This window comes from Plecotus auritus, assembly GCF_963455305.1.
Source record: "Plecotus auritus genome assembly, chromosome: 7".
Classification (NCBI taxonomy): domain Eukaryota; kingdom Metazoa; phylum Chordata; class Mammalia; order Chiroptera; family Vespertilionidae; genus Plecotus; species Plecotus auritus.
In genome coordinates this window covers 72,714,384-72,737,297 of record NC_137774.1, presented here as the reverse complement: position 1 = coordinate 72,737,297, position 22,914 = coordinate 72,714,384, and the positions used below count along the sequence as shown (strand labels likewise).

General features: G+C 40.5%; 1 protein-coding gene and 1 pseudogene across 6 annotated transcripts in view; both read left to right on the top strand.

Moving 5' to 3' along the window:
• The window catches only part of CREBBP (CREB binding lysine acetyltransferase), a 158,396-nt gene that overhangs the window by 13,999 nt on the left and 121,483 nt on the right, over nt 1–22,914 (top strand). For all 5 annotated transcript variants that reach the window (XM_080680087.1, XM_080680091.1, XM_080680090.1 and 2 more), the window contains exon 2: nt 12,543–13,252. In XM_080680087.1, the coding sequence (XP_080536213.1) occupies nt 12,543–13,252 (710 nt within the window). The remainder of the gene's footprint in view (nt 1–12,542; nt 13,253–22,914) is intronic.
• LOC308254157 (large ribosomal subunit protein eL18-like) lies at nt 9,760–10,297 on the top strand (annotated as a pseudogene). Its single transcript has one exon. The product of its transcript is annotated as a large ribosomal subunit protein eL18-like (transcript).

Sequence of the window (22,914 nt, the reverse complement as noted above, 5' to 3'; positions counted from 1 at the left end):
GGAGGTGTGCAGGAGGCAGCTGATTGATGTTTCTAACTCTCTATCACTCTCCCTTCCTCTCTGTAAAAAAATCAATAAAATATATTCAAAAAAATTTCTTAAAGTGGGTAATATATTCATAGGGTTCAAAATTCCCAAAAGCACAAGAGAATGTTTGGCGGAAAGCCTCCCTCTCCTGTCTTGTTTCTGGAGTTAGCCAGTTTTACTCGCCACAGGTAACCAGTGTGCATTTTTCTAGAGACATGCTATGCATATATAAGCACATGCTCTCTCTATTTTCTTCCCATAGTGACACATTATACTTGTCATTCCACTATAAGTACATTTTGGACTGATAGAATCTCAGCTGTTGGATATACTAATATTCAAAGAGCAGTCTTCATTCTAAAAACACTTTTTAATGGTAAAATGTTTTGGTGCTGTACTTAAATAACAAAATTATTTTAGTGTTTTCACTATTCTGTATATGTAAGAAGAATTGAGGTTTTAAAAAATTTAATTCCATGTCATCTCAAAGAATATTGTTACTGTCGTCATGTTGCATGTCATGCAACCAATTCATACCAAAGTTCTGTTTATTTTCCCAGTTTCTGGAAAAGATTCTTTTTTTAAAAAAAATATATTTTATTGATTTTTACAGAGAGGAAGGGAGAGGGATAGAGAGTTAGAAACATCGATGAGAAGAGAAACATCGATCAGCTGCCTCCTGCACAACCCCCACTGGGGATGTGCCCGCAACCAAGGTACATGCCCTTGACCGGAATTGAACCTGGGACCCTTGAGTCTGCAGGCCGACGCTCCATCCACTGAACCAAACCAGTTAGGGCTGGAAAAGATTCTTAAAACCTGTAGTTTTTATTATCCACCTTAGTAGATAATGTAGAAATATCTATAACTTCTACATCAAGCAGATAAAGTGGAAATCAGTTTCTTGCTTGGTAGGACTACTAAGAATATTCATATTAACGCCAGGTCTTTTCATTAATTTAGTTAATTAATTTAGAGATTGCAAAATATTATTAAAGTGACTCAAAAGTCCTTCAGAAGAGGAGTAGCTGAGTCCTCTGCTATTGCAGATATGGAGGAGGGAGAGTGATGGGCACTTAAGAGAGAAGATAAATTTGTTAGATCATTACATAAAAGAGATGGAGAATAAAAATGATAGATTTTTTTAAGGGTAAAAAGATATTTACTATCTTTTTAGTGCATAGATTTCCAGAAGGAAATCTCTAGGAATTGTTTTTCTTAGAGGTGAGGAACTGGGGATGGTTTGGGAGGGCTCTCTATTTTCGACTTTATATTCTGAATGCCTTAAAAAACACCTATAAACATATTTTTGTCATGAAAAGCTAGTTAAAAAGTAAATCAAATCCAAAGCAGAACGCCTTTAGTATTTGTGGTTAGAAGAATCTGTTTAATGGTGAGAAGTGGAGTTTTGGTTAGTTCCTGTTGCAAAACCTTTAGCAAAAATGGTTTGAACAAAGTGTAAATTAACTCAGAGGTGCTGTTCAAAGATTTGAAAATATGATTGTGTTTTATTGTGATGTCCAGTCATCACTTCTTTGCACGAGCTCTGAGTTTAACAGAATCCTTTTATTAGAGGTTTCTTCATTGATGTGCTGGAAGCTACAAGACCTGATAGCCAACTAATGTTTCTTTGAGTATTTTGAAATAATGTTAGCTTTCCTGATGTGAGCAACATTTATTTTACTACTACGTTGGGCACATTTTGTAGATCATCACATTCCTTTAGGGAAAAAATAGTACTTTTGAAAAGTCCTTAAAATACTTTTTATTTTCTTGCCTTTTAAGCTCATTTAAACACTTACAATATTTTAAATTAATATTGAGCTCATTTCAGATTTCACCTCAATCAGTAAACACTCCAATTGGAATCGGGAATGCGTGGAAGTGTTCCAGGTGTTACCACTTGGGCCAAAGCTGGTCATCTGGGCCTGGACACCTCCGGGGCTGCCTTTAAAAATTCAATTTTTAAAATTACTTCAATGAGTACTTCATTCACATGGTTCAAAAATCGGAGGACACAAATTTGTTAGGAGCCTTCCTCCCTCTACCTAGTTCCCAGATGTGAGTAGATTGTGCTCTTCTCCAGGATTTGTCTCGTCAAGCGACACTTTCTACTCTAAGCTCCTTTGCCTCCTTGCTGCCCTTTTCTTCTTACCCAAGGTAGCACACTATACATACTGTGTCATACCTGTACATAGAAGCACATGGAGAGCTTCTTCATTATCTCTTTTTATACTTGCTAGTGTTCCATTATATGAGATGGGCCATAATTGATTTAATCTGTTCCTCACTTATGGACATTAGATTCCAATCTTACTGTCTCAACACAGTGTTTCAGTGAATAGCTCTGCACAATTATGTGTATAGCTATAGAACAGATTCCTAAAAATGGAATTAATGGTTAAAAGGATTATGCATTTTTAATTTTGATGATGTCATCAAATTGTTCTCTTTAAGAACTTGTATGTTGGTGGATTCTTAAAACTTTAAAAGCAGCACACTTATATCCAGCATAGACATCACTAGTTATTTGTGTATGTTATTTATTAATATTTTCTAGTTGATGATACATTATTCTTCGGTTTGTGATCTCCATCATTTTGTGCAATCTCCATAGCTTTAGGGCAGTGGTTGGCAAACTGCGGCTCGTGAGCCACATGCGGCTTGTGAGCTACGGTTTGCCGCTCTGTTGACTAATGAGTTTGCTGACCACTGCTTTAGGGTATACTTTATTTTTCCTTTAAGACTTTTTTCTTTTTTAGAACAGTTTCAAGTTCATAGCAAAATTGAGAGGAAGCGAAATTGAGAGGAAGGTGTAGAGATTTCCCACATGCCTCCTGCCCCTACATGTGCAAGCCTCTCCCATTATTAACATCCCCTACCAGAACAGTACATCTGTTACAACTGATGTACTTACATTGACACAGCATAATTATCCCAAATCCATAGTTTGCATTAGGGTTCATTTTTGGTGGTATACATTCTGTGTGTCTGAATAGACGTATAATGATATGTAGCGAACATTATGCTATCATACAGAGCAGTGGTCGCCAACCGGTGGTCCATGAGGTCCGAAAGGTTGGCGACCGCTGATACAGAGTATTTTCACTGCCCTAAAAATCCCCTGTGCTCCACCAGTTCATCCCCACACTCCCTAACTCCTGGCAATCACTGATCTTTTTACTGTCTTCATAGTTTTGCCTTTTCCAGAATGTCATATAGTTAGAATCATATAGTACATAGTCTTTTCAGATTGGCTTCTTTCACTTAGTGGTATGTATGTAAGTTTCCTCAATGTCTTTTCATGGCCTGATAGCTCATTTCTTTTTAGTGCTGAATAATGTTCCATTGTTTGGATGTTGGTGTACTTTTTGGACTTAATACATTCATTTCCTGTTATAGGTTCTTGTATAGTCCACCTGTTTTCATATGTTGTACACTGACACCTCTAAGTCCAGAATACGATCTTTCCCCTTCTCCTGACTTGGTGTTGCTGCCTGCCAGCTATAGATCCCAACATTTAGGCCATAAGACCTAGTCTCTGGGCATCTGCTTGCTTATACTTACCTGAGGTACCCCAGCACCTGTGGTGGGGTTTGCTTCTGCAGAGGTTGGATCCTAGCTCAGCCCCCACATTCTTCATCCAGGACCTCTAATTGGATTGCAGGGTTGATAAGCAGCTGATTACAGTATCTTACCCGGGTCCCTCTCAACCGTTTTGGTGGAGAATAGTGAACCCCTTTCTGCTCCCTCTGCTCCAGAAAATCTGGTTACCGTTTAGGGGCTGCTGGGTGATTTATGGCCAGTCTGTTGTTGGTGGTTCACTGCTGTGGCAGCGCCTCTTGTTCCACCTTTGTCCCTTGAAGCCTTTTCTCCACTTTTCAGGGCTGAGGGAGGCAGCACACAAACCACATTTAGGAAGCGTAAAATTGTCCTTGCTCTCTAGGAATAGCCCTTTTCTGGAAACTCCTTAGGTGCATCAAATGAAGAGAGGAGGCTGGCTGCAATTCCAGGACTCTGCTGATTTTAGGGTTCAGTGGGACAAAGAACTTTCTATCAGGACTGTCTTGGGTTCTTTAATTGGAAGATAAATAGAAAATATTTAGTGAACAAGATTTCTTGATACATGATGCAGAGTAACCGTGAAATACATTTACTCCCACTGTATGAAGGCCTGGGAGGAAGCGGGTTGCCCAGCCCAACCCACTTTGGCTCTTAAACTGATAGTGATTTTGAGAAAGGGCAAGATTTTTCACTCACTATAAGCTCACTGGTCAGAATGAAGTAAAACCTTACTATCCTGTACTAATTAGGGTGTGGTGTATCTGCATAAAAGAAGCCTGAATTACAGAAGATTTTAGAAAGAACTTGCCTTTATTATTTTCTAATAATTACTGAAAAGTTTACGTGTCTTGGGAATTTGTTTAAATGGCTAGATAAAAATTGTAATGGCATAAATGCTAATAAAACCATGCCTTTTTTCTTTTACTTTTCATTATTTGTATTTTCATTTTCAGTTGTTAGATAATTTTTTCATTATTTAGTTGCACAATCTCCAAGAATTTTCAGAGGTTTTATTCTATAATTGTCACAGATTATTAGGGCTTTACCATAGAGAAATAACAGTCGTTGAGCATGAACCCTGTACCAGGCATGGACTGCTAAGTTCATGATGTATAGTCTTGGAAGATGGGACTATGACAGTGGTAATAATGCCTAATATTTATTGAGCCATCACTGCATGCCAGGTTAAGTGTTGTATACACATTGTATGATTTAGTTCTTTCATCAGTGATTCTAGAGCAGGGGTCCTCAAACTTTTTAAACAGGGGGCCAGTTCACTGTCCCTCAGACAGTTGGGAGGGCCGGACTATAGTTGAAAAAAAAACTGTGAACAAGTTCCTATGCGCACTGCGGGCCCGGGACGAGTCGGCTGCTAAGCAGGACAGGCAGCGGCACCCGGCGGGCCGGAAATATGTCCTCGGCGGGCCGCAGTTTGAGGACGCCTGTTAGAGGCAGGCATGTTTCCATTTTAGAGCTGAGGATGCACACATAGGGAGGTGGTAGTAGTAGTAAGTGACAGAGACGGAGCTGAATCAAAACCAGTTGGGTACTTTTATCACTACCCCAGACTATACTTCCTGTATTGTCAGTGTCTAACTAGTACTATATTAATACATGCACTGTGAAGGTCCAGAATGTTTTTTGAGTAATTTAAGAATAATAACCCTGCGAAAAATCTACCATTCAGTGGGTTCCTCATCTTTAGATGTGAGCCTTTCCAGGATGTATTGCCCTTGTTGTTGGATCAATTTTTTTGTATCCAGTTTTGACTTAGGAATTAAAAATTCTTTTTGTAAAAGTTTTTAGGTGGATGAATAAAAGAGCTTAGCTTTTGAAAGATTTAAGAGAAGCATTTTGAGTAGAGGACAAGCAGTGCTGAAGAAAGACTAAAATTATGAAAAAATTTTTCAAGAAAGCAGACCTTTTTAAAAAACACACACAGGGAATAAGGACTGCACAGAGAAATAAGAGGTCCTTGGGAGGGGAGTTTTCATGCTTGGAACTAGAGAAACTTGAACATAAAACAGCATCTAAACTTATCCTGAAAACTGCTTCAGGATACTTAGGCACATAGTTTATTTCTCACACTACCATTTCTCATTCTACATTATGCCATTTAATCAACCATGGTATAGAGGTTCACTGATATTGAGGTGTAGTTGAAGAGTGAAATAGACCTGACTGGTCCCCTAGGAGATAAAGGGGTATAAAGGAAAAAGTAGAACAACGTAATATTTCAAAATAATTCATTATTGAAATTTGTTTTCTTTGTTTCTGTCTTAAGTAGTAATAAATGTTAACGTTATCACTTGTGTTTGGCTAGACAAGTAACTTGTTAAAGTTGATAGTGTGTATCCTTTGTAACTCTGGCACTCTTCTATGTAATTCATTCACTCATTTAGCATATGGATGTTTGTTGTGGGCCTAATATATGCCAGGCATTTTAGGCTAAGCAATGGGTAGTCAGGATCCCTGTTTTCTTGGTGCTTACAGCCTCATAGTTATAACAGGAAGTTGATCTTATGATTTTAAGCAGGGGTCCTCAAACTATGGCCCGCGGGCCACATGCAGCCTTCCGAGGACATTTATCCGGCCTGCCGGGTGCCGCTGCCTGTCCTGCTTAGCAGCCGACTCGTCCCGGGCCCGCAGTGCGCATAGGAATTTGTTCATAGTTTTTTTTTTTAAACTATAGTCCGGCCCTCCCAACGGTCTGAGGGACAGTGAACTGGCCCCCTGTTTAAAAAGTTTGAGGACCCCTGATTAAGACTCACTATGTCTATAGAATACAGGAGAATTCATACTGCTGGCTAATAGAAGGTATGATAAACTGGTCTGTACATACTTTGACAGAAAAATCAGTTCTACCAATAAAGAGAACTTGGGGCTCCAAATGCAATTCAAAGAAAAGAATATATGGTGTTATGACAGAAGAGATGTTAGAAAACCTGAATAAAGATATGTTTTGTGGATGACTTGTTTAGCTGACACATCTGAAATTTTTTTCAAACAAAACTGTTATCAAATGTCATTGTTTGGACAGATTGATTCAACCCCTTACCTGGCATTTGATTCTGTAAAATGGAAAGCTTTTTTCCAGAGTACCTGAGAGCAGCCATTCACTCCTTATTTAAGGTGAAATACTGATTTATGATGATGATGAATAAGAATGGATTTAGAACATGTGTGGAATACCATTTGTCATTCAGTGTTCAGAAGTGATGGTTACCTGGAACAAAGTTTCTGGGTCCAGCCTAGAAGTGAAATACACCTTGTGATAATGTGTGATGAAGACCTCCTGTTTCCCAAAGCAGGCCCAGTTTGGTTGTGACTTTCTCCTTCCTAAGCTGCTGTTGTGGTTGCCCCAGTCTTGTATGAATGTGAGACTGAAAAGCTAATAGCTTTGTTTCTCTCAAATCAGCTTAATGAAAGGAACCAGTTCTGGGGTTGGCAGCTGGGAAGCCCCAAAAGAAAAAAATTTTGCCCCTAGCTATGGAAGTATGACAGACTTTTTGCTGTTTGCTGTATGACAGTCTCCTGCTAAGAGTGAACAACCCCTAAAATTCGAAAGCAGAGTGCCCACGAATCTTGTTCAGCCCCAGCTTTGCTCTCTCCTGGTCTCCTGGGCCCCCTGGTGACTTGGCAGGGAGAAAGGAATTTACCTAGGATTGGAAATGGTAGTGCTCAATCTTGAATCACAGGAATTTCCCATGATTCAGATTGCTTTTGCCCAACCTGGGTGTTGGGACACTAGTGTATAGAAAGCATAGCTGTGTTATGTTGCAATATCCTGACTTTCCTCCTTCTTTCTCCTTTGTTAATGTTTTGAACTAGAGTATAGGGAAAAATGGTGATAGTATAGTTGTGAAAAGGAGGGTAATTGTGTGGGTATTGATGTGCCTTCCACAAACCCTACACAACCTGTCTTGTCTTTCTAAAAGCCACACCTTATATATTTGGTTGTATACACGTTCATACATGCTTGGACTGGTAGGTGAGGACATAAGTAGAATTAGTCAATCTTCCTGTACCCAAACAGTTGTGAGATGTGTCTGTATCAAAACAGTGAGAAAAAGTAGTCAAGGTAGACAAAATGTGGCAGACCAATAAAAATGAAAAAATAAAAATAAATTAAAACATCAGCCCTGCTACAACTGTAAAAGTTGTATGTACATTTGGACTAGAATTGGAATAAACCACATACACACAAATGTAAATTTGAGAGTGACAGGATGAAGAGTGAATTTTTAAAGGTAAGAAATTCTAAAGTTTTTGTGCAAGATAGAATAAGTTAACCTGTATCTGGCACAAAGCATTCAGTCTAGCATTCATCCTGTAACCCTGGGATACTGTTGTCCCTGTTTTACAGATGAGAGAATTAAGATGCAGAGATTAAGCAGTTTGTCCAGGGACCCGAGGGGTAATTGATTCGGCCAGGATTTGAACTCATGTGTTCTAATTCCATTTTAAATATATTTTATTGATTTTTTTACAGAGAGGTCAGCCGCCTCCTGCACACCCCCCAGTGGGGATATGCCTGCAACCAAGGTACATGCCCTTGACCGGAACCGAACCTGGGACTCTCTAGTCCACAGGCTGACGCTCTATCCACTGAGCCAAACCGGTCAGGGCCCAAGTGTTCTTTTTCTGATTTCTAAACTGGACTAGAGTGCCTGATGCTGATACTGTCATGTTTATTAACTGTTCTTTAGGGTGTACCTGCTGTTGTCCAGGCCTGGACACTCTTTCCTAGGAAAACTGCTTCAGGATACTTGGAAGAGCCAGTCAGGGGAACTTTAGGCACCAGCTGTTCATCCCCTCCTTGAAAATAGAAGAAAACCCAATCTTTGTTATAATGGCTCCTGCTTTCTGGTTTAGATGAAGTTTCATTTTCATGTTCTCAGATGGAGCATTGCATTAAAAAAATTAAAAAAAAAATTTTTTTTAAAGAGTACTAAGTAAAAATGTGTGTGCATGTGGGCAAAACCTGGAAGGCAACAAACAAAAATGTTAGTTATGTTGGAGACTTGTTTGTTTTTACTTATTTCATGTGCTTTTTGTATCTGGAGACACTTGTGAATCTCCAGATTCAGGACAACACAATAGCATAAAAGCTATGAAATGGAAGCCACAAAATCATGTTGAGACACAGAAGCAGGGTAACGACCAGCAGCAAGGCCTAGTCAGTGGTCCTTTCTCAAGGAGTCTGCTGTCTCCAGGAGTCAACTCCTGTTGTCCCTTCATAATACAACTCCTGTTGTCCTGTAACCATGAGGAAACAACCCCAAATTGAGGGACATTCTACAAAACAGCTAGCTTGTACTCTTTAAAAATGTCAGCTATGAAAGACAAAGTCTGAGAAACCTTTCTATATGAAAAGAGAAGAAAAAGACATGATAACAAAGTGCACTGAGATCCTGAATTGGGTCTTGGATTAGGAAAGTAAATGTGATGAAGCGCATTATTGGGATAACTGGCCAAATTTTAGTAAGGGCGATCAGTACATTAAGTACTGTATCAGTGTGAAATTTCCTGAAGATAAATGTACTATGTTTATGTAAAAGGGTGTTCTTAGGAGATGCAGAGTCAAGTACTTGGGAGGAAAGGATCATACTGTCTGCAGCTTACTCTCACGGATTCTGCAAAAACAAAGTGTGCTGCTAATGAAATGAAACACTACCTAGGTCTAATTCCTTACAGCCAGGCAGGAAAAAATACATGTGTGGTAGAGATGGTTTATTAGGCATGTATGTACAGAGAACTGTGGAGCCTGAAAAGAGGGACCTGGTCAGTTTTGTAGGGGTAGCCTGAAAAATGTCTTCATGGTCACTTTGACTACTCCTAGTGAGGGCTTGGGGGTGAGGTTTTTCTAGTGAGGGAGCTCAATTAGAAGAAAGATTGCTGATGCATGTGAGAGCTCATTGTGTTATGGCTGGAAGGTAGGGTATCAGAAAGGGCTGAGACGTGGACAGGGGCCATGTTCTGATGGCCTCGTACATCTTATGAAGGAGTTTGAATTATGTCCATAGACATAATGGAAATAATCAAGATGCCTTCAGCTGCGAGGAACATTAAACTCCAGCTAGAATAACTTAAATGGTAGGAAATGTATTTTCTCACGTAATAAGAAGTGTGGCTCTTTCCTGACCTGATAGAGCAGAAGGCACCATCATGGGAGTGAACATCTGCCACAACAAAAGACCAAAAGGTTCAGTGCGAGGAGCCCAAGAGCCAGGACATTTACCTAAGGCTGTTGGTTAAGCTGTACAGGTTTCTGGCCAGTTTCAAACCAACTCCACCTTCAAGTGGTGCTGAAGAGGTTGTTGGTGAGTTGTACCAACTGGACGACTCTGTCGCTTTCCCAGATGGTCCAGAATATGAAGCTTTCTGGCCAGGAGGGCAAAACCACCGTGGATGTAGGGACTATAACCTATGATGTGTGTGTTCAGGAGGTGTCCAGACTGGAGGTGTATGCACTTCGTGTGAGCAGCTGCTCCTAGAGCCACATCCTCAAGGCTGGGGGCAAGATCCTCACCTTCGACTAGCTGGCCCTGGACTCCCCCCGAGGGATGTGGTCTTCTTTTGCTTCCGGTCCTTGCAAGGCCTCAGAGTGTACAGGCATTTTGGCCAGGCCCCAGGAATCCCTCACAGCCACACCAAACCCTACGTATGATCCAAGGGGTGGAAGTTCGAACACGCAAGAGGCTGACGGGCTAGCCATGGGTACAGAAAATGAACCCCAGGTCCTACCTTGTTATTAAAAAGATTCTGGATGCTGGGGGAGGGAGGGCATGAAGATGGGGAAGTTACAGGGTTAGATAATTCAGCTCAGAGATGGCTTCATGAACCCAGGTGTTTGCATTTTTTTTGCGACAGCCATCCTTAGTGTGTGAATGGTGTCTCCACTCCTGGTTGAAGAGAGTTGCCACAGTTCCATAATGAAATCTAATGAAAGGGGAATCTCTTTCTGAGCATCCTTTATTATTAGAAAGGAAAGCCTTTTCCAGAATTGTCTTGGCCAATTTGCCTTTAATTCCCTTAGCCAGGATTGTGTCACCTGCAAGGAGAAAATGATTGTGGTGGTTGGCTTCTTCAGTGGCTCTCCCTCCTGTGGCTAAAAGGTGTTACCCTTCCTGAGAAGAACCTCTAAGGAGCTAGCCAAAAGAGGTTGTTGTGTAAGCAGCCACCAGGGTCTGTCACCGTAGAGAAAAAAAATTTCTATAAGTGAATGGTGGGAAGAGGAGTGGCTGTGCTAAGTTTAAAAAAAAAAAAAAAAGCCACATGCACTCATTCCCTTGACCACTTTACCAGGACAACTCTTTATTTCTGGCATATTACTCTCCAGCCATTGCCCGTATGCACATACTTTAGTTCTAATCTTACTCTAGGTGGCATTTTGCATACAATTTCCATTGGTATGTTTTTATACACCATATAAACATTTTTCTACATTTTTATAGTCTTCATAATTATTCTAATGTATAATGTTTTGTATTTTATAGCAATTTATTAAATTTATTGGACAATAGTAATAATAAAGGCTAATGCTTACTGAGCACTTATACATTTATTCATTTAGTCCTCACAACATTTCTATTGGGGTATGATGGCCATTGTCACCCCAGTTTCCAGGTAAGAAAACTGAGGCTCAGAAAGTCTAAGTAACTTAACGTGAGGTCACACAACTAATTAGTGGGGAGCTAGCAGCAGAGCTGGAGTTCAGATGCAGGCAGTCTGGGTCTATAGCCGTCAGGTTAAACTACCTCTGGATATTGTTATCCCCTTTTTTGATGTTAATAATACTATGATGAACATATTTCTATATATCTTGTCCTTGCACAGGCATGCATAGCCAGGTTGTGGGTTGAAGAATGCAATGTCAGTGAGGGACTAGAGATGACATATATAGACCACATGTTAGAGAAATGTTACTTTGAGAAAGGACCAGAAAAAAGGAGTTGCTTTCACTTTTTATGTTTGATTACCAGGAAGGATGATCTATTTTTTCACTGTTTAAATCTTTCTTTGTGATACCCGCTTTTGTCCTTTGGGCATTTATACTTGGGAGTCAGGGTGCCTCTCATATTAATGTATGAATGACATTAACCCCTTTCATATGATACAAATATTAAGCTCCTGTTTTCTTAAATTATTTCTGGTTTCTGTATATGTATTTATTATTTTCTACAGCTTCAACATTTTGAGGAATCTCATGTTCTGTTAAGGCTAGTTTGTGTTTTTTTTTATAACTTTTTAAATATGTAATTACTTAACATATTTAGGTTAGGCTTCACTTTAATTTCCCCAAATTGCTATTTATCTAATCTAATGCCCAATTGCTTTTTACACAATATATTCTTAAAAGCATTTTTACCTTATAATTCAGTTTTGTTTGTTTTTTTAAATATATTTTATTGATATTTTACAGAGAGGAAGGGAGAGGGATAGAGAGCTAGAAACATCGATGAGAGAGAAACATCGATCAGCTGCCTCCTGCACATCTCCCACTGGGGATGTGCCCGCAACCAAGGTACATGCCCTTGACCGGAATCGAACCCGGGACCCCTCAGTCCTCAGTCCGCAGGCCGACGCTCTATCCACTGAGCCAAACCGGTTTCGGCTAATTCAGTTTTTTTAACTCTCCATTGTTTTTCTCTAATTTGTTTATGTGTTTATCCCCATAACACATGATTTAATTTTGTTTGAAAATATGATCAAATCTAATAGGACTAGCTCTCTTCTCATCTCTGTTTAACTTTTTTTCAGAATTTGAAAATTTTTTTCATGTTTTATTTTTCCAAATTAACTTTCAAATCATTTTGACATTACTCTTAAGACATGCTGGTGTTGTGTGTTACATATGCCTCTTTAGGTTAAGCTCATAGTAGCATATGACAGTTGGAGAGCTATTATGGTTACTTAGTTTCTCATTTCCATTTCTGTTTAATTTCTAGATTTTGGACCATTGTTTGACTTGGAAAATGATCTTCCTGATGAGCTGATCCCCAATGGAGAATTAGGCCTTTTAAACAGTGGGAACCTTGTTCCAGATGCTGCTTCCAAACATAAACAACTGTCGGAGCTTTTGCGCGGAGGCAGTGGCTCTAGTATCAACCCAGGAATAGGAAATGTGAGCGCCAGCAGCCCTGTGCAGCAAGGCCTTGGTGGCCAGGCTCAAGGACAGCCGAACAATGCGAACATGGCCAATCTGGGTACTATGGGCAAGAGCCCTCTGAACCAGGGAGATTCTTCAGCCCCCAGCCTGCCCAAGCAGGCAGCCAGCACCTCTGGGCCCACTCCCCCTGCTTCCCAACCACTGAATCCGCAAGCACAAAAACAAGTGGGACTGGTAACCAGCAGCCCTGCCACGTCGCAGACAGGACCTGGGATCTGCATGAATGCTAACTTTAACCAGACCCACCCAGGCCTCCTCAATAGTAACTCTGGCCATAGTTTATTGAACCAGGCCCAGCAGGGGCAGGCGCAAGTCATGAATGGATCTCTGGGGACTGCTGGCAGAGGAAGGGGAGCTGGAATACCGTACCCTGCTCCAGCCATGCAGGGGCCCACAAGCAGCGTGCTGGCTGAGACGTTAACACAGGTTTCGCCACAAATTCCCAGTCATGCAGGACTGAACACGGCACAGGCAGGAGGCATGACCAAGGTAAGCGAGCATCAGTGCTTTGAATGCTTCCTATTAATCGGTGGCTACTCCCTCCAAGTAACATGGTAAAATGGGGCCATGTGGAAAGTCTCCTTCAGGCTTTCTTCTTGCCCCTCCTACTTGGAAGAAACAGATTTGGTATCTGAAGTCATTCCAGGATAAAGATCTCTGCTCCATGTTTTTAAAAGGGCAATTCTTAAAGGAATCAAAAGTAGAATAGCATGCACATCAGGCATTTGAAAACATAGGGAATATGTTCGAACTGATTGCCAGTTTTCAACCTCTGAAGAAAATGTGTGGAAATAGGAGCACATGGTTGAAAGAGGCAACTTCTGCTGAGAATCTGTTTGTATCAGTGAATCTGATAAAGGCTGTTTTACCCAGCTAGCTGAGTTTTTACTCTATATACCCTTTCTTTTTTACAACCACCTGATAAAGTGTCTATTGTCACTGTGTCTATTGTACCAGCAAAAAAGTTGTGTTCCAAGCTAGTCAGCTACTTGCCATGGTTAACAGGGAAGAGGTACTAGAGCCGGGGGGCAGTGCAGTCTCTTGGGTACCAGAGGAAACTCAAAGATCTAGTTCTCAAAGTGGGGTCTCCATCAATATCACCCGGAAGCTACTTAGAAGTATATAGCTGCTGACTCTGAAACGGAGGGTGGGCCCAGCACTCCAGGCTTTAAGAAACCTCTAGGTTATTTTGAGGCCTGGGCAAGGTTGAGAGCTCTGCTGTAAGGAAAGGCCTAGGCTGGGGTTTGTAGCTGCCAGCCTTGCAACAGGTGTGTAGAGTAGGAACCAAACTTAGATCATAGGGAAGGCAAATGCCCAGATAGATATGAGAGAACTGGAAAATATTGAAGTTCACAATGGAAGAAGAATGCCAGCTAAATCCCATTGAAGGAACAAATGCCTGTAGGAGCCTGCGACAAAGGCTTCTGAACTACAGCACCAGGGCATCTACTTCAAGCAATATTTGGTACAGCAAATTCCAGAATAGAAAAATGGTTTGGGCTGTTCTTTGGATTTGACTAATCCCATATAAGGAAAAGGGAGAAATTGGAATAGAACACAATTTTCCCACAAGATTGATTGTGAGCATTAGGTGACAGATATGAAGTCCTGTGACTATCTTAGGTAAGGAGCAGATTTTTTTTTAAACTTAAGAAACAAAGGTGAAGTAATTCCCAACATCGAAATTGCAGTTATCTCTTTTGAAAATTAGCAAAAGACAATGTGAATTTAAACTTTAGGTATTCCTGGCATTTGAAGAGGGGTCTGTGTATGCACATGCCTTTTAGAGTTGGGCTGAGAAGGGATTTCTGATGTGTTTAGGATTCTTGGATAGATTGATGTTTGTTCCTTCTTTATTCACTCATCATTCCATTCCATACTACCCAGTTAAAAAAAGCTTTTTATTTTGGAGACTTTAAATCATATACAAAAGTAGACATAGTAGCATAGTGCAGGACTTCTCAATCTTTCTGGTCTTAGGATTCCTGAATAATCTTAAAAATTATTGAGGGCCCTAAGGAAATTTCTTTAAAATGTGGATTATATCTGTCAATATTTGCCACACTGGATACTAAAAAAGACTTTTAAAGCACAAGTATATATTCCATTAGTCATTAGGCGTGGTGACATCACATGTCACAGTGCCTCTGGAAAACAACTCTGTCCTTATGAGAGAATGAAGGTGAAAAAAACAAAAATTGTCTTAGTATTTCATGAAAACAGTTTTGGGCCTCTGACCATTGATAACATGTATTCCTAAAAGTTAGACTTGGCATACCCAAACACAAGTGCCATTCTCACTTGTAAATGCATGATAGTTTCTTCGAGTTGTCAAATGTCCACTAAAAATGTCCACTAAATATTCAGATTTCCAGTGGTCTCCTTTGTCTTAATTTTTTTTTCCAGATTATTTTTCAAAATTTGAATAACCCATTTTTCAGTCAATTGGTAAGACTCTTAAGAATCTATTAATCTCTAAGAGCCTTACATTTTATTTGTTGAAGAATCTGGTGGTGTTGCTTGTTCTGGGGAGTTTCCTGCAGTCTGGGCTTTGCTGATTTCATTTTTGTCACTTAATGTCCCTCTGTTTACCCAGGTTTTTCATTCTCTCTTGGAATTCTTTCCTTCATACAGAGTGACCTTTCTTTCAAACAATACTTTGTAAGTGTTCACTATGTGGAAAGTAAGCTACATTACTCTTGGTGAGAATTGGGGGGCAGGGACTCATTTGCTGCTGGTGAAAGTGTAATTTGCACAATGTTTTTGGAGAGTGTTTGGCAATATCTATGCTTATTTTAAATGTCAGTATCCTTTAATCCAGAAATTTTATTCCCAAGAATTTATCCAGAAGATATAGTCACTCAGATGTACAAAGATGTAAACACAAATCAAAATTGTCAAAACAGCGAAGCATTGGAAATAAACCTAAGTGTCCAGACAATGGGACACTAGCCCAATAAATTATGATATACCCAAGTCAGAAACTACTACTGCATCATATCTAGTAAAAAGGACTGAGAGCTCTATCTAATAACTTCCATCTTACATTGTTAAATGGTGGGAAGGTGGTACATGTACACACACAATACACATGCACAGAGAGAGGAGGGAAGGAGGGAGAGATTGGTTATTATACACTACTCTTTATATTTAAGAGAAATATTTACACACTCACCTCACTATACCTCTATATGCACAGACCACTTCTTGAAGGATAGGTAAGAAATAGTAGTTGTGTTTGGTGAAAGAATTTGGGAGAACCAAAATCGAGAATTAAGGGAGATTAACTTTTCACCCAGCGAGAATGGCTCAGTGGTTGAGCATTGACCTATGAACCAGGTCCTCACAGGTTTGATTCCCTATTTATTTGCCATTCTCTTAGGCAAATGGTCTCTTAAGTAAAATGTCTCTTGATAAGTTCATGGGCATTTGTATTTTGCTATTGATCACATTCTTTGTTTTTCTTATGCATTATTTCCCCTTTTTTTGTTGTTGGTTTAGATTCTTAATATTCTTTGTATGGTAAAGGTTTAAGCCTTTTAATAAGTGCAAATTCTCCCTCCTTTTTTTATTTGCTCAAGTCTGTTTTGCTAGTTCTTATGGGATAGTTCTTATGATAGATATGCTTTTACCAAATACAGTGAAACCTTGGTTCTCAAACTTTTTAAAAATATATATATATATTTTATTGATTTTTTACAGAGAGGAAGGGAGAGGGATAAAGAGTTAGAAATATCGCCAAAACCGGTTTGGCTCAGTGGATAGAGCGTCGGCCTGCAGACTGAGGGGTCCCGGGTTCGATTCCGGTCAAGGGCATGTACCTGGGTTGCGGGCACATCCCCAGTGGGGGGTGTGCAGGAGGCAGCTGATCGATGTTTCTCTCTCATCGATGTTTCTAGCTCTCTATTCCTCTCCCTTCCTCTCTGTAAAATATCAATAAAATATGTTTAAAAAAAAAAAGAGTTAGAAATATCGATGAGAGAGAAACATCGATCAGCTGCCTCCTGCACACCCCCTACTGGGGATGTGCCCGCAACCAAGGTACATGCCCTTAACCTGGGAACCTTCAGTCCGCAGGCCGACGCTCTATCCACCGAGCCAAACCGGTCAGGACTTGGTTCTCAAACTTAATTCGTTCTAGAAGGCTGTTCAAGAAGTGATTTGTTTCAAAATCGAATCATTTTCCCCCCATTACAAATAATGTAAATTAATCCGTTCCAGACGCCCAAATGATTCCCTGTTTTAACCTTTCTTATAAACAGTACTGTTTAATCTATAAACAAATACTTTTTAAATTTATCAAATCACCCCCTTACTAGCCTTAAATGATCACTATCAGCGCTCCTTCCAGAGGCCAGTATGCTGCATCTATGCTTTTTTACATCATTGCCTCTGAAATCTGTCATCTTCTAACTGCTTTTTGTTTATCCAATCAACAGTTTTTCTACCTCTTCAGTTGCCTGTGATTATTGTATCTTTCACACCATTAGCACTCTTGATGGCCTCTTTATGTTTTAAAATTGTGCTAATCGATTTAGCCAACAACAAAAGCATTCTCTCCTTTTTTTGTTGCCTGAGCGATGCTTTTTTGTCATGCTGAGGTATTAGCATGAAAGGGTTGTCAGGTCAAAAACAAGTTTTTGGTAGACTGCTGAGCCATATTTTTTTCTGTGAACAACTTTGTGGAGAACTGAATTGTTTGAGTTGGGAGATGTTCGAGAACCGAGGTTTGACTATAGATGTTTTTTGTTTTTATAGAAATAGGCTTATCTATTTTTTTCCTTTATGGCTTCTAAGTTTTATGTCATGTTTAAAAATGTTTTCTCTATTACAGAATTATGAACTATTCTTGTGTATTTTTCCCCTTATACTTTGGATCTTTAACTCAGAATTTATTTTGGTTTCAGTGAGTTATAAAGATCTAGCTGTATATTTTTTTTTCCAATTGATAGTCATCCCAGTACCATTTATTTAGATATTGCTAATCCAGCTTTTCCCCCACTAATATGCACCATTTTTGGTATATTTTATTTAGTTTTCACATATGGAAGGTTTGGGCCTAATTCTGGACTTTTTGTTTCATTGCTGTTTAGCTTATTCTGTGCTAGAAACGTATTATCCTAGCTGTATAATGAGTTTAATGTATAATGGAGCTAGTTGCCTTTTATTCTTTTTCAAATATTCAGTATTTTCTTCACTATTCCTCTAAGATACTCTTCCAGATGTGTGGGTCTTAACCCTTATCTACACATCAGAATTACTTGCACATCCAAATGTGATGCCTGAGCCTGGCCAGCATAGCTCAGTGGTTGTGTGTCGACCTGTGAACCAGGAGGTCACGGTTCAATTCTTGTTCAGATCACATGCCCGGGTTGCGGGCTCAATCCCCAGTGTGTGGTGTACAGGAGGCAGTTGATCAATGGTTCTCTCCCATCATTTATGTTTCTATCTCTCTCTCCCTCAATCAATAAAAATATATTTAAAAAAAAAAATGTGATGCCTAAGCCCTAACCAGTTAGGTTCAGTGGATAGAGCATTGGCCTGCAGACTGAAGGTTCGATTCCTGTCAAGAGCACGTACCTTGGTTACAGACTTATTAATCACTGGCCCTGGTCGGGTACATGCAGGAGGCAATCAGTCGATGTATCTCTCTCACATTGATTTTTCTCTCTCTGTGTCTTTCCTCCTCTCTCCCACTCTCCCTAAAAATCAGTGGAAAAACATCCTCGTGTGAGGATTAAAAAAAAAAATGTGATTGCTGAACCCACTGCAAACCAATTAAGTTAGAATCTCCGGGTTATGGCATGAACAATAATATAGTTTGTAGTTCTTCTTCATGATTAGTTTCTCATGGCAGCCACGGCTGAGAACTTACTGTTTCAGATAAACTTTAGGACTGTTTTTCAAATCCTTTAAAACAAATAAAATTCATAGGAGTGTATTGAACTTTATAAATCACTTGCAGCGAAATTTGACATTTTAGTAATTTTGTGGCTTCCTGAGTTACCTTATTGTATACATGCAAGTTGTCTTTTAATGGAATCTTAAGTTGCTGAGAAGTATAGTATAGTTTTCTTTATATAGGTAATACACCTTTCTTATTAAGATTATTCCTAGATGTAGTAATGAATTTATTATTGCTATTGGGAATGAATTTTTCTATTTCATCACCTAACTTACTATCTGTATATATAAAAGGCTATAATGCTAAGTGTCCAACCAGTCGCTATGACACACACTGACCACCAGGGGGCAGACACTCAACGCAGGAGCTGCTGTGATGAGCACAGAGGAACGGCACAGTGGACCTGGTGCCCACAAAGCAACACTCGGCTTCCCGCAAGTGGGACACAGGCCCCGCCACCACCCCAAGCGACACCCCACCAAATTGCAGCCAACACTGCCAAGACCCCATGGCGCAAAATGTGGCCCATTGCTCAGCCCAGCCTGGAAACGGTCGCTGTGGGCGCCCAGTAATGATGACACATAGCAATACCCGGCTTCCTCTCCCTAGTGATGACTAGCCTCCTTGCAGTTTCTTCTGACTTGCTTTATAGTCAGATGGAAACATTTCACACTTTAACCAAATGTCTGTGAAGTGTTTTCCCATGCCTCATCATCTCATTTGATCCTCACAGAAGACCTGGAGTAGGTAGATGGGAGACTCGGTGGAATTCCTATTTTCTTTTCATTGGCTGGAAAACAGAGATTTAGAAACTTGACCCAACTGAAAAGAAGTAAGAAATGGTAGACCTTGAAAATGGTCTTCAGGTTTTCTCACTGCACAGAATATAGTCAAACACTGCTGCAGTTAAATATTTTATCCTTTGTTCTCTCTGTGTGATCTACAATAATAATCTGCTTTGTGTTGATATTTACTGTGTTGCTGATAATTACCTGAAAGAGAAGTTGGGGTGCTTCACTGGCCTGGAAGAGGTTTAGTTATATCAGAAAGCAGGTCTAATTAAGCAAGTTTATTCTATATCTATATCTATAAAAGGCTAAGTTGACTTGAGCTTGCGCGATACATATAAAGCTCTCGCTGGCGCCAATCGCACAGTGTGTTTTGATCTGTCATTGTTGATCGTGAATTTAGTTGACACTTCTATTTTAGAGAAAGGGCGAATAGCGATATTAAAATATTTCTTCTAATTAATTTCCTTTCAATGTGCACGAATTCGTGCACCAGGCCACTAGTTGTTTTAATATAGAAAAAACATTGCTGTATATGTGTTACTTGAATATATGTCACTTTGGTAATTTGTTCACTTTATGAAATTCTCTTATTCTAATACTTTTTCAGGTGATTGTCTTAGGTTTTCCTTGTAGATAGCCATCTTTTTGCATTATTGATGACTAGTGGCCCGGTGCATGAAATTTGTGCACGGGGGGGGGGCGGGGGTGTCCCTCAGCCTGGCCTGCACTCTTTCCAGTCTGGGACCCCTCGGGCCATGTCCGACTGCTGGTTTTAGGGATCGGGCCTAAAACCAGCAGTCAGACATCCCTCTCACAATCTGGGACCGATGGCTCCTAACCGCTCACCTGCCTGCCTGCCTGATCGCCCCTAACCTCAGCCTGATTGCCACCAACTGCTCCCCCTGCCAGCCTCCTCGCTCCCAACTGCTCCCCCCCAACCCCCCGCCGGCCTGCTTGCCTCCAACTGCACCCCTCTGCTGGCCTGATCACCCCCAACTGTCCCCCCTGCCAGCCTGCTCGCCCCCAGCTGCCACCCCCTGCTGGCCTGATCGCCCCCAACTACCCCCCCCCCCCGAGGGCCTGATCGCCCCCAACTGCCCTCCCCCGCCAGCCTGCTCACCCCCAACTGCCCCCCCGCCCCCCGCCAGCCTGCTTGCCCGCAACTACCCCCCAATCCACCAGCCTGCTCGCCCCCACCTGCCGGCCTGCTCGCCCCCACCTGCTGGCCTGCTCGCCCCCAACTGCCCCCCTGCCAGCCTGCTTGCCCCAACTTCCTCACCACCCCCCCACCCCTGCTGGCCTGATTGTCCCTAACCTGCCTCGGCCCCACCACCATGGCTTTGTCCGGAAGGACGTTCGGAAGGTCTCCCGGTCTAATTAGCATATTAACCTTTTATTAGTAGAGATAGATTTTATTTTCTCCTTGCCAGTATTTCTACCAGTATTTGTGCTCTTTTGGGCATCCCTGTTTTGGGTCTGACTTAAATAGAGATGTATATCTAGTGTTTTATTATTAAGTACTAGAGGCCTGGTGCACAAAATGCATGCACGGTGGGGGGGAGGGTCCCTTCAGCCTGGCCTGCACCCTCTGGCAATCTGGGACCCCTTGGCCAGGCCTAAACCGGCAGTCGGACATTCCTCTTGAAATCTGGGACCTCTGGCTCCTAACTGCTCGCCTGCCTGCCTGCCTGCCTGCCTGATCACCCCTAACCTTCTCTGCCTCGACCCCCACCCGCTGTGGCAGCCGCCTCTGCCTCGACCTCTGCCGCAGTGGCTTCGTTTGGAAGGTTGTCCAGAAGGCCATTCGGCTGTCCAGTCTAATTAGCATATTATGCTTTTATTATTATAGATAGATAATGTGAGGTTTGGTTTACACTCATTTAAAATTGGGGAATAATCTATTCTTTGTTTATAAGATGAATTTTATCAAATTCCCTTTCGTTGACATCTGTGGTGATTACCCTGTGATTTTTCTCCTTTGTTTTATTTATGTGACAAATTATCTCAATAGGTTTCCTAGCATCAAATTGAACCATCTCTGTGCTTGTGAAATTGAAAGTTTAGTGTAGTGCTGAATTTTATTTGCTAGCCTTTCATTTAGAAGCTTTGCTTCTCAATAACCAATAATGAGGTTGAACCATAGTGCTTTTTTGTGTGTTGGCTGGTTTTGATATCAGTGTTATGTTAACTTGGTCAAAAAGTGTTTGGAAGCCTTTCACATCTGTGCTCTGGAATGTTTTTGCATTTCAATTACCTTTTCCTTGAAGAATTGAGAGACTTCACCTGTACAACTGTATAGGCTTGAAGCTTTTTTTCCTAGGGAGCAACTTAAGATCTTTGACAATACTCTTGCTATTTTCTGTAAATATTGACCTTCTGGACTTTATGTCTTTTGGGTCAATATATTTTTCTTTTAGAAAAGTCTAAATTTACTTTTAGAGAAAAGCTAAGAATATTTAACTCTTGTACTCATTAAAAATATAATTTGGGTACTATGTACTACTATTCCCATGTTTCAGGTTGGTGGAGGAAAGTTAAATAACCTTTCCATGATCACACAGCCAGTAAGTGGCAGAACCAGAATTGGCTCTCACAGTTTGGCTAAGGTTCTCTTTCAGACTTTCTGGATCTTGGATTATTTTCCCTTGCTCATTCCTAATTTTGTGTGACTCTTAAAATATAAAACAAAATTATTTCTCTATTTCAGCAGTAGCAAAATCTGATATGTTACATACTTTTTGGTAACATATTCTACTGAAAATAACACACATATATATTTGTTACTTTTTGGTAACATAATCTACTGAAAATAACACACATATATATATATTTGTTACTTTTTGGTAACATTCTACTGAAAATAACACATATATATTTGTTATTTTTATTTTATTTTTAAAATTGATTTTAGAGAGGAAGGGAGAATGAAAGGGAGAGAGAGATAGAAACATCGATAATGCCAGAGAATCACTGATCAGCTGCCTCCTGCATACCTCACACTGGAGACCAAACCTGCAACCTGGCATGTGTCCTGACCGGGAATCGAACCGTGACCTCCTGGTTCATAGGTCAACACTCAACCTCTGAGCTACACCAGCCGGGCAGAAGGAAAGCAAAAAAGATACATTTAAGTGGGATTTACTAGCCATACAAACAATTAAGTTATTCTCATAGGTACAGGTGTTGAGAAGTGTTACTCCTCACAGAGAAGGTTGAAGAGGGAAGCAAAAGCTGGTAGATAGAAGATGATGTGTGATACCTGGCCATCGAGTTCAGAATCTTTCTAAGATTGATAAAAAAATGTGCTTTTGCAGCCTTAGAAATGCTTTTAGTCCTTTCTTACAAATAAAAATCTGAAAAGGGACCAAAATAGTTTGTATGGTAAGCCTTCTTTACAGGGGATTAGGTTAGTGCTTATTTTGTGATAAGGTTTTTGAAACTTTCTGTTTGAGAAA